Source organism: Danio rerio, chromosome 21, assembly GCF_052040795.2.
Source record: "Danio rerio strain M-AB ecotype USA chromosome 21, GRCz13ab, whole genome shotgun sequence".
Lineage (NCBI taxonomy): Eukaryota > Metazoa > Chordata > Actinopteri > Cypriniformes > Danionidae > Danio > Danio rerio.
The window spans coordinates 21,221,270-21,233,712 of record NC_141041.1 but is presented as its reverse complement, the minus strand read 5'-3'; the positions used below and the strand labels follow the sequence as shown (position 1 = coordinate 21,233,712).

Below are 12,443 nucleotides of genomic sequence, written 5' to 3'. Positions count from 1 at the left end.
GAACCAACAAAGGATTGAGGGCTTTGCAAGCTGATGTGCTCCATTATTCCTTATTCTGGTGGAGTCTTTCTATATCTAATGAAGCAGCGAGTACATTCAGAGCAAAAGAAAGCAACAAAAGGCAGAAAAACTGGCAAATCTTAATGATTCAGACAGAAGCTGCTATAGTGACATTAGCTTAGACTGATCTTTATACACACATAAAGCTGCCTGTGACAGCAAAACAGCCAACTAAAGCAGATGGACCCTGAAAGAGCTTTTTTTTTGCATAAAGACCAAAAGAGCTAAAGATTATCGCGAGCATAATGCATATGCCATCTCTTTGTGTTTGAATAAGCATCACTGTGGTGGTGATCGTGAAATTCTTCCGCATCATGAACTTGAAATCTGTTAAACACAAAACATAATGCCAATCTATTCTCTGAGAGGTTTGAATCCGCTGAGATTTGTTTAAGAGGGTACAGATCTGATGCATTTAAATTCTATAATCCTTTGGTTAATGACTGCATTTTACATAGAAACACTGAATGGAATCACAAAGGTGACAAGAATCGGGCATTGTTAGAGGCCTGCTAAGAGAGATAGGCCAGATTGCGGCCCCTTGGGTCGATAAGAGCCAATCTCAGGTACATCCACAGTGAGCCTTTACTCCACTCACCTGTTTTAAGATAAATGGGGAGCCTGTTAAACAAGTTCGGGGATGATTTTCAATCCAGGTCATGTGAAAATTAAAAAAAGAAAACGCTTAGCGCGGCTTAAAATGGCTGATGCTTTGATGAAAAGGACAAAATTTATGTTGCAACATAAATATTTCAAAATAAAAGAAATTAAGCAGCACTGGGATTTCTGGTTTTAAATGCACAGTACTGCACTGCATTTAAAATCAGCTGCATTTGTTACAGGAAATCTGGAAATACGTAATGATGCCATGTTCATATCGATAAAAAAAACAAATTGCACAGTGATAAATATTTTAGAATGATGTTTGAGACCATGTTGTTTTATCTTTTAAAGCAACTGAGGAAAAAAAGCTATAATAATGGAACACATAACTTGTCTTTCATTGACAATACACTTGTTTTGTTCATGTTCATGTTTAAATCTGCAAAATAAACTACACAAAGTATTTAAAATCTATTTGAAATTACTGCCTAATGTTTGACCATATTTCGAAAGTTTTAAATAATGAAAATAACGACTATTTAAATCAATGAAACACTACTACAAGGCATTTAACAAAATAAATAAATAAATAAATAATAAATAAATAAACAAACATAATCTTGTTGCACTACTACACTTGATTTTGGTTTTATTGTCAAAAAAAAAAACAGAACACGTGTTAAATCAGAATCTGAAATATTTTAAGGCATGCTTCAAAAAATAAACATGATTTAGTATTCAAAAATGTTTTGTTTTAATTTTTTTAACAAATTGGTCTTAAACTGAATATTTTTCAGATTTTCATAGTATGTGTATTAATTCTGGTACTTTTACCATAAACCGACATATCTACTATTTGGTATAGGTTGATATTTTAGAAATTATGGGATGTATTGACAAAAAATCCATGAAGTCTGTTAACTAGCGACATTAGCAGTTAAGAAATGCAATGCAAAACTTTTTTTTCTTGGTGGGGCAGTTAAGGAGTTAACCTATTAAAGTCCTAAATATTAAAGTATTAAAGGATTCCACCCTGTACATGCAGAGGTGTAAACGCAAAAGATTAGTATCATTTTAAAAGAAAACCCTTTGAATTTTCAAAAAACACTGTTGAAAGTGATAAAAATTATTGTATTTGTTGTCTGTTCTATAATAAATCCCTCAAAAAAGAAGTGTTTTTTCTGTAAACTCAAATTTGAAAGGATACCTTTTAGGTTTTGTGTTGTTGCTGTAATTCATTTTGTTGGTTCCTGCTCATGTCAGTAATCATAGTAAAAAAGAAAAATGTCTCTATCATAATCTATGCAAAAGGTATTCTACTCCAACTGATGAGAGAACTGAATCACTTGGGGGGTATTAAGACGGTCCGGACCTTTAAAATGTAAAGAATGAAGAAGTAAATGACATCACGGACCAAGAACCAGGTCTCAGAGTTTAGGAGGTCAACTTATCTTTTTTGTATTGTAATTACGTTGTTATCTTTTTGAAATGTCATGTTTTTCTACGTTCATAAAGCTCAAACAGTCTGCCAAAGAGAAATAGAAATGCAGCTTATAAATGCAGTGTACAGTTTTTCAACAGCTAAAAGCGTTTGCCAAATCCATAAATGTATATATACCCCAGAGTGTAGTTAAGAACCTGACATGCAACATTTTATTCTTATTATTTATCATTTTATTTTGGGTCAACAAAGCCACATTTTTTTCCACTGCATATCAAATTCATAAGACGTTTTAATCTACATTCCAGAACTCCACAGAATGTTAAAGCATTACAGACATCTTCATAGATGCTATATGAGAAACTGCCACAACAAATAAAATACATGTCAGGGTTAACCAGCACTTCGGACTGAATTTAGCATTTATTTAAGTTGAACATATATAATCAAATGCCCTAGCACTGAAAAATATCTATAAATGGTTATTCCTAACCGGCACTAAGAAAAAAAAGACTGGAAAATTATCTCGGCATCATTCTATATGCATCAGCCTCTAAAATATTCTTGCCACATTCAAAATCAACAGAGCTGAATGAGGGGAATTGTTATGTAATAAAGCATCAATCTTTGTTAACACTTTCCAGAAATGATGTCACAGATCTGAGCTGAGGGTGCATATCTGCAGCCAGACTCTTCTCAAAATGTTTACCAAAGCTAGGAGAAAAAAACATTCTGGGTAGAACACTTGGGAAATCAGTCAATATTCAATAAATATGCATGAGGACTACATGCAGAAGCGGCTGAGAGTAATTCCTCTAAATCAAGCCCTTGATCTCACTGAGAGATTAGGACACTTCTGCAACCATTTCACTGCTCCTATCTTGTCCTTGGTGACAAATATTGATGACGGTGGTGTTGTTGTACACAGCCTAACATGTGCTGACAGAATTCATAAAAAACTTGTTTAAAAAAAAGATATATCAGATGTGAAATTTGAGTCAATACTAATTTAATATGCATTATTAAAAACTCAATTTTAAGCTCAAAGAGTGAAATCTAGGCTAGTACTAGAGTGTCTCATTCTAAAAATCTGAGGGTTTACTTTAATCTTGGAACCAAATGCAAGCAATATTTATTTGAACCTAAAATGAAACGTTGAGACCTGAAGTTCAAGCACAACATCAACAACAATGGTCAAAAATAAGTCTAATTAAATAGTAATAGTAATTAAATAGTAATTACACAGGAAAGTTGACTTCTGTACTTTAATAAATAACTAATTATATAAGAATTCAGACTGATGCTTTTTAGCTTCAGCTTTAAACCCACCACTCCACATTTGATGATGATGACGATAATAATGAGATGCATTAAATGTTTGATCTTCATCATTAGTTAAATGAATGCAAGAGAAAGTAAACAATGGCACATTTCTCACAAAGAAAGCTTAGTCATGGTAGACAACATATTTAATTGAATATGCAAATTAGGGATACGTCTCGCTGGCTAACTTGAAACAACTCTATTATGGTTGGAATGATAATTTCCAACAGGACAGAAGCAGTGTTAAAGTTATTGCTGAAAATAAAACTAACTATACTAATGCTAAGACAATAAAACTTTTTTAAAAAATTACCAAAAGAACAAAAACCTTTAGATTAGTGTAAACATAAAAATTCCAAATAAATAAAAACACAAAAATTTAGTTAAAAAGTTCAAAATAACAATTAAAATGGAACTAACTTATCGAAAACTATAATATCCTTCAACAAAAGTTGACTAAGATTAGCATTGCTACCTCTAGTGAGAGGTCTGTAAACTGACTTTCCAGAAAGTCATCATCTACTAAATATGGTAACTACCTTGACTTCATTCTGGAAGATTGTCAGGAGGAGAATATTTACAGTTCTGTGGAGTATTCACCAACAGCGGTCAGATGTTAATGGTGCGGTGAATGCTCTTACCTTACGACCATCGCTGGCGTGGCAGTTGACGTTTAACGGCGTGAGCAGTGCCATGAGCTTCTCTTCATTTCCGCTCCTGAAGCAAAGCAGCAGTTTTTTAAAGAACAGGAGGGAACCGTAAAACAGAACAGGCTAACGCAGTGAATTTCACAGAGAAGGCGAGGGGTGAAGAGGAGTGAAGGATAAAAGGAGAGATGAGGAATAAAAGTCAGGGGAGAAGGAGCATGCAAGATAAACAGTATCAATCAGTTGTTACCTTCATGGAACATAAAGAAGAAACCCACAGATTGCACATTCAAGATTAATATATCACATACCTAGGAGAGGATACCCTATATAAAGTTCCTGCTGTAATTGGACTGAACCATGGCCTGGAGTTTCAGCCTGCAGCCTGTAGAGCAGTGGTCTCAAACTCAATTCTGGGAGGGCTGCAGCTCTGCACAGTTTATCTCCAACCATCTCCATCCCATACCTGCTTAATAGTCTCTAGTAGTCCTGAACAGCTGGATTAGTTTGATTAGCTGTGTTTGGTTAGGTTTGGAGCATATCTCTGCAGAGCTGCGGCCCTCAAGGAATCGAGTTTTAGGGCTATGATGTAAAGGTTTGACTCATCAGCAACTGCCAACAAATCCTTCACATCTTGCCAGCACCTCCAACTATGACAGTGCTGGACTTGCCAGGCCTGTCACTGGTCTAGCCAAAGCATCATGCCAACCAGGGCCTGAGATTGGACTGATTCCACTCAAATCAAAAGCTGAGGCAAGAAGACTTATTAGTTTCTGAACAATGATGTCTCGTTCCTGTTCTGGAACGTGCTATGGAAAATGTCGGGGTCTTGCAGGCTTTTGTAGAGAAGATTTCCTACAGGTCAACCAATTGCCAAACCCTAACAAATTAGTAGAGTTTGTTCCTCCCTGGTTCCTCTAGTCTCCTCCTGCCAGTAAGTACAGATAACTGGCTTCAGTGAACAACAGAAGGTCCTTCATTTAAATGCATACTCTGCCACCAGCAGAGGGAAATAAGACTGGCTGAGAGATTACAACTGGGAAGACGGGCTGAGTATTGGGAGAGTGTCATCAATCTTTTTCATGCTCTTGTAGATGCATCCCAGCCTTCAGGAGATTACCACTAAAAGCAGCACAGGCCAAGCAAGACTTCCAAGTCTATTCGATTCGCCAATCTTCCATTCCACAAAACTCAAACAAGTTTCAATACACAGAGTTACTCTTGCCATCTTTGGGAGGGGTTGGGTGGACAAGATCAACTTTATTCCACAGCAATGAAGCCCCCTGTGATCATATGCGTTCCTAACGATCTTTCGTCCTGACGTTGGGGAGAATTACAAGGCCTTTGTAGTTCCTTTCTCTCTTGATCATTAAAACAACAGGAGTCCTGATTTGTATCCATGCTCCAGGCTGTGCCTGAAGGCAGGGGTATGAAAAGGGGGGGGCAATGCCAATGGAGATGTAGACCAGAGCATAAGAAGGAACGTCTTTTCTCTGTGATGATGGTGAACACTGCTGGGATTGCCAGCGCGTCACGTGTTTCCAAAGATTGTTTATCCATTCCTATATGTCTCATGGTAACCATACAGTGTTTGGTTTAATGGAGTTGCCCAGGACAACAGGTAGGAAGTGAATTTCTGTGTTTATGTCAAATCCTCCTCCTCTGGTTTTACCTGGAGCACTCAGAAACCAATTAAAACTGAATTCGCCGCATGGAATAAAGTATTCTGCCCATGGCATGCAGCTAAATTGAAACTCTCGGGCTGTCCTCTGTGCAGGAAGCGGACTCCTTCAGGCCATCACATGTAAACATGAAAATGCATCTACTGAGTCAGACATTCCCGGCCCTGACGGCACCTTCTCTGACACATGCCTTAATTCACGTCCATGTGCACAGACAAAAGAAAAACAGTGACTATGGAAACGGTAGAAGAGAGGGAGGGAAAGAACGGAATCATGGGAGAGCGGGGAATGAGATGTAGAAGGGCTGAGAAGACATGTACTCACCTCGCAGCTTCCAAGAGTTCGTCCTTCTTGTATTCTCCTAAGTGATTACAAAAAATCATGGTGTCAGAGGCAGACAGGATGAAGGACGTACAGCAGCAGCAAGAAGCCAGAGTAACTAAGGAGCAGTGGACCGCCGGCAGCCCCACACAGACAAGCTCATGCACACACGCGCACAGGCATCAGTGCATCAACGCTGCCTTGCTTTTCTCTCGTTCTCTGCCTGTCTCTCTTCTGGTGGTGGTGTTGCGAGCACCAACCCCTCTCGCCTGATGAAACCGTGACGTCGAGCTGATTGTGGACGCAACATCGGCAGTGTCTTAGATACGACGGACGAACTGACGCATATCCCTGTTCACTCCACAAATTAAATGGCTCTCTTTCTCAGGCAGACAGACAGCACACACATATACAAATACACACACCCCTCCCCTTGTATACAGTGAGCCTGATGCTTCCCCTCCTCTGTCTATTTTATGTTTGCATAGGAGGAGCCGTTGCCGTGATAACACAAGATAAGGGGAAAGGGGGGGAAATATGTAATAAACAAATGCTGCCCGCCTCGCTCTCGCCCCCCTACCCACAACACCCGGCCTCTCAGCCAATCAGAGAGACTCAACTAATTCAGCTGTGATTCCTCCCCACCCCCACATGTGCTCGCTCTCTTTCTCTCTCTCGTTCTACCGAGGCTTGTGGAGAAGTGAGGAATAAAGGGGGAGGATGCAAAAAGACAGGGCAAAGAGGGAGGGAGCAGAAAAAAAGGCATGTGTAAATTCTGTAGAGGTGGATATCATGACATATGGGCTGCATGCACAGGGGGTGTTTGAACAACAATATGGCTAAAAGAAAATGCTGTGAGACTGGCTTGTTTGCCGTTTTGTAGCAGTCGCTAACAAAAGACTGTGAATCACAGAGTGGGGAAGGATGGCAATAAAGCAGAAAGCAGCATGTCTGGAAGACTCATTACATCCCTGTGTGCTCCGTCAGGCCATCGGTTGTGTGTTCTCACTGAGAGAGCTCGGCCAACCTCAGAGTCTGACAATCCCCCCACTGAGAGATACTAGTGGAGCACAGTGCACAAAAACAAACACATTTTGGCTTTAAAAACGGTCTGGCCAATAATTGCAGGACATTAATATTTTTACTGGCCATGAAACTGTATTTCACTTACATAGATAAACATAAACATTTCAGTCTACATGACAATGGATTATTTAGTTTGCTTTGCTTGTATATTAATGAAAAATTGATTTACTGCTTTAAGGTTTACCATTTTCTTTTCGGTTTCAAAGTTAAACAAGATTTAAGCGCTTAAATACTTTTCACACACTAATGCTAAACTAACATATAAGATAAAATATGTATTTTTCTAGTTAAATAGGTGATATTTTGTACTGTTGTTACAACAAAGAGAGAAAAAGTAAAAAGAAGGCCTGTTCTTGTCTTTTAACTGTGGGAATCCATTCAATAAAATGATTGAATTCAATATTTCAACTTATTAACTTGAACATCCACTAGTTTTCTTATAAAAATTCCTTAAACTTATCATTCAGAAATACTGCTTCAGTCTGAGTTGCTTTCTTTTATTTAACACACAAGAAGCTACTTCAAAGTATGAATGGTTACTTCAAAGAATGTTGGAAATCTGCTGCCACTGACTTATTTAGCATTTTCCTTCTTACTGTGAATGGCAATACTGGGCATGGGCTGGTATAAGCTTCTGACCATATGATAACCTTGGATAAAAATACCATGGTTTCATGGTATTGTCATTACTGCACTAAAATAGGATCTTTTTAAATGTCTGGGTAAAAAAACAAAACACTTTCCCCTATTAAACAAAATACATTTTATTTTAGAAAACATGTATAATATTTTGCAACAGTACACACGTCAGGCTAAATAATTAAAGTGAATTACTGACTTCTGCTGTCTTCATTAGGTTTCAATAACACTTGACAAAACGTTTGGAAAAAAAACTCAGGAATGATATAACAGAACATTTTTGTGGTTTGAAAGCCTTGACTTTTCCAAACCACGTTAAACCTTGAAACTGGTTATCATCCCATGCCTAGTCAATACCTACTGGTTTCCGATATTTTTCAATACTTTTATTCTGTGTTCAACACAAGAAAAGCTCATTTCTGTTTAGCATCACTTAAGGGTGAGCAAAAGGTGAGTAAAGTTATATTTTATGGTGAACTATCCCTATAACCAAGAGGGATGAATAGTTGTTTACTGTTCCACAATGCCAATGTATTATTGTTACCAAATATATATTCCTTGCTAAAAAGTTGAATAAATTGTTAAATATAATTTTTGTTTGACTTTAAAAATGCAATTTAGGGCTGCACAATATTGGAAAAATCTGGCATTTTGATATTTTGTTTTTCAGTAATATGGACAAATTGAGGAATATAAACAAAAACAATGTCCCAATGTATTTCCTGCTTTACATTTTCCATTTCTAGCTTCTGAGAATCCAAAAAGAGCCACATATTGATAAATAGTGTTATGATAGCTGTTTTAAAATCAAGATCAGATTGAATTGCCTTTTGTTGCAGTTTAGTTTGTAATAGTACAGTAATAGTTTGATAACCAGCAGGAAATGTTCATGGGCCAATGATATGACCAATTTGAAATGGTCTACATACCAGATGGCATGAATAGCCATCTGAAAGAAAAGAAATCATTCATTTAGATTGACTGGGGTGATTTTGTAAAGATGTAAATAATGTATAAAGAAAAATAAACAAATAGTAAGCAAAAAATAATAATTTCAATAGAAGACAAAAGGGACAATAATTAATAATAAACCATAAAAATAAGTATTCTGGAAATTCAATGCAGAAATTGAATAATTAGATGTCAAATGTAAAACAATACTGCAGTGTAAAACAAAATAATTTAACGTTTTGGTTTTTTTTTCAGCAGCTGGGGTGTTGGGAAAAAAACGTAAAATAACAATCATTAAATTATACAAATCTACCATAAAATAATGGACATTAAATTACAGAAATGTCCTTAAATGTACATTTCTGGTAAATTTCTGTCATTTAGCGTGTTCATTTAGAGTTAATTTCTGTAATTTAACAGCCATTATTTTACAATTTTACTAATACATTTTTTAGTTAAATTATTCTTCATTAAAATTGCAAATGTTGTACTTTTTGTGTACAAATGATCTTGAAATGCCTTTAAAACACATGCCAATGATAAACTTTCACAATAGTTATAATTTGGTGGTGCTGATCAATGATAACCTCAACTCAACTCAATGTGACTATAGCAGACAAACATATTAAAATATTGATGTTGAAACAATAGATTGTGCAGACCTAATGCAATGCTACATTTCTTAATAAAATACTTTTTTTTTTTTTAATTGCATGTAATTCTTGAATAATGTTAACTCTGGACCCTTCATGCTCAAATAACAGGGTTTTCCACCTCAAAAAATAAAAAAAAAAGTTATAAAGATGCTCATGCTGTCTGACTGATGATCGGCCCAAATCAATTCCAAAGCCCAGAGATAGACTAAATGACCCGAGTTATAGTGTGCGTTTAATGGATATCATAAATTTCACTGTGCATTACAATCTAAAACACAGAGTGAGAAATGGAAACGGCAACACCTGATGACGGCAAAATCATCCTGGAATGAAATCTGGTCACGTCCCTTTTTGGTATTCTGCAAGTTTTTCTTGCTTAGTCAGTATTAAGCCACTGAATGTCCCCTGGACAAATCACGTCCAGAACGTTAAGTGACATTATTGACAGGAAGGAGAGCTTTACGGAAAAAAAGAGAAGAGAGGTATAGAAGAAAACACCACAGATGGTGAAGCAGAAAATATCACGACTTCAGAGACTATTAATGAGCTGCCTGCCAAGTTTAGCAATCTTTCATAACAGCATCAGAAAGACCATTAGTCTAGTTGTAGAGCTGCAGTCGGACGTCAGATGCTCTCTCTGTATGAAAACCAAGCATGTTTACCCAAACACTTTCCAGGGAAGATTTACCTATAAAACATAGATACAGTTGAAGTCAGAATTATTAGCCATCCTGTATATTTTTTCCCAATTTCTGTTTAACAGAGATACAATCTTTTCCAACACATTTATAAATATAATAGTTTTAATACAGGGTTTCTGCACATTTCAGCAAGTTAAATTTACGACTCAAGACATTAAGACCAATAAAAATTTAATTTTATACTCATACAGGACAAAACGCTAAGGAGTTTTTCCCAAATGGCCCAGCTGGAAAGTATTTGGCCCATCAAACTATTTAAAAATAATTTAATAAACATATTAATGCAATAATAATAAATTAATAATCAAAAATAATAATATTTTAGTTTATTCTGAGCAAAAATATTTTAAATATTTTGTCTAATCAAGCAAGCTCTAGTTGTATACATACCCTTTTTTCTCTCAACATAACCTTTCTTAAAAAAAAAAACACTGTATTAAAAAATAACAGTCTGCTTAGGTCAGTAGTAAATACAGAGAGGACTTTTTAACAAATGTTATTAAAGGTAAATAATTAAACCACTATGGTAAAAAGAGTTAAGGATGACATTTTTAAATGAATTTTTTTTATTTTTTTTTTATTGAGATAGATTGGGGTAGCTATACATGGACATAAGAAAAGTAAGACCTGTTTAAACAATATTTAAGACCTAAAACACAATATTTAAGTAAATTTAAGACTTTACCACATTTTAAAATTTAGTTTTTGAGATTGAAGACTTAAGATTTTTAAGACCCCCATGAACCCCCAACTTCTAATGAGTTATTTCTTTTATTTACTAAATATTTGTCAAGATACTAGTATACAGATTAAAGTGACATTTAAAGACTTAACTAGGTTAATTAGATTAGGCAAGTTAGAATAGGCAAGTTAGGGCAATTAAGTCATTGTATGTTTGTTTGGTAAAAAATATTGACCTTAACATTTTTTTTTTTAATTCTAGTTGAAATAAAATAATTAAGACTTTCTCCAGAAGAAAAAAAATATGAGAAATACTATAAAAAATTCTGTGTTCAACATCATTTGGAAAATATTTGAAAAAGAAAGGAAAATTCACAGGAGGGCTAATAATTTTGAATTCAATTGCACATTACCTGAAGTAAATGTGAGCAGTGTGAAACTCATCAGGACAACATTGGAGACGGGCTGGCATTTCAGGAAGGTGTCTTAAATGGTAACTAGGTAGTTAATAGGCTGCTTCTCACAAAAACATCCTATGACCTCTCTTTATCAGTAACATATTTGGACTCCTAGATATGCGAGGCATTTTCCAATGAAAGCCCACAGTGCATTATACCAGCATAATGTTAAATTCAGAGCTGGACATAATGAATATAGAAATTCCAAGCCAAATAGAAGGGATTTCATTACTGAGAAAAAGCAGACTTGTGAGCAGCAGCAATAATCCAGGAGTCTCAAAACACCAGAGGAACCTCCACTTTGAACATTCATTTTGAGTATGACTTATTATTTTTTATGATTGAATTGTTAGAGACCTCAATATATGATTTATTAATTAAACTCGTAGTTTCCTATTTTCCAGACTGCTTCAATAAGTTTGTCTGATCAAATCAAAAACCAGCAAATATGATTAAAATGCTGTGGTTATGTTTTATTAAAAATGTATGGGTTTTTTCAGTAATTAGAGAGATTAACACATAAACTATAAAACTGTTACATACTGTAAAACAAGAAATTTGTTTTTGTATCCAGCTAGATTCTAATAATTTGTCAAAAACAAGCAGTACAAACTATTGAATTGCTGCAACAACAAAAAAAAAAAAACATTTTAGTCAAATAATCTGAGCAGCAAATCTGAATACTAGATTCATTTCAGAAATGTCAAGTGATACTGAAGACTGAAATAGCCATGCTGAAAATTCTGGTTGTCATTACAAGAATATTTCTGATGAAATATCAGCAGAATACTTTCAAATAGGGCTGCACGATATTGGAAAAAAAATCAATCTTTGCCTTTTTTTTTTTTTGCAATAAATATTGCGATATGAATACAGTTTAACAGAACGGGTTGAATAGCTCTATTGTCTGCACTCTCAGAAATAAAGTTACAAGCGCTATCACTAGGGCAGTAGTTTTTCCAAAAGGTACATATTTGTAACTGAAGGGTTCATAATGGTACCTCAAAGGTTCGTTTTAGGTACATTTGGGTAATAATATGCACCTTTTAGGTACCACTGTGGACTCTTTGGGTACAAATATGTGTTTTTTGAAAATGTACTGCCCCAGCGACAGCTCCCGTACCTTTATTTCTGAGAGTGTGAGGAGTCAAACAATATTCAGGTACAAAAATTTAATAATCACAATGCAATTTT

At 35.5% G+C, this 12,443-nt stretch overlaps 1 protein-coding gene across 6 annotated transcripts in view; it reads right to left on the bottom strand.

Annotated features, from left to right (window-relative positions):
* tnksa (tankyrase, TRF1-interacting ankyrin-related ADP-ribose polymerase a) overlaps positions 1–12,443 on the bottom strand; it is a 174,393-nt gene that overhangs the window by 103,742 nt on the left and 58,208 nt on the right. For 4 of the 6 annotated variants that reach the window (XR_015520199.2, XR_015520200.2, XM_087301060.2 and 1 more), the window contains exons 4-5: positions 6,081–6,117; positions 4,069–4,144 (exon numbers count right to left, since the gene is read on the bottom strand). The exons of the other annotated variants lie outside the window; for them this stretch is intronic. Coding sequence is in view for 2 of the 4 variants with exons in the window: in XM_087301060.2 (XP_087157186.1) it covers positions 4,069–4,144; positions 6,081–6,117 (113 nt within the window). In the remaining 2 variants the exon portion in view is untranslated. The remainder of the gene's footprint in view (positions 1–4,068; positions 4,145–6,080; positions 6,118–12,443) is intronic. 6 annotated transcript variants of the gene reach the window in all.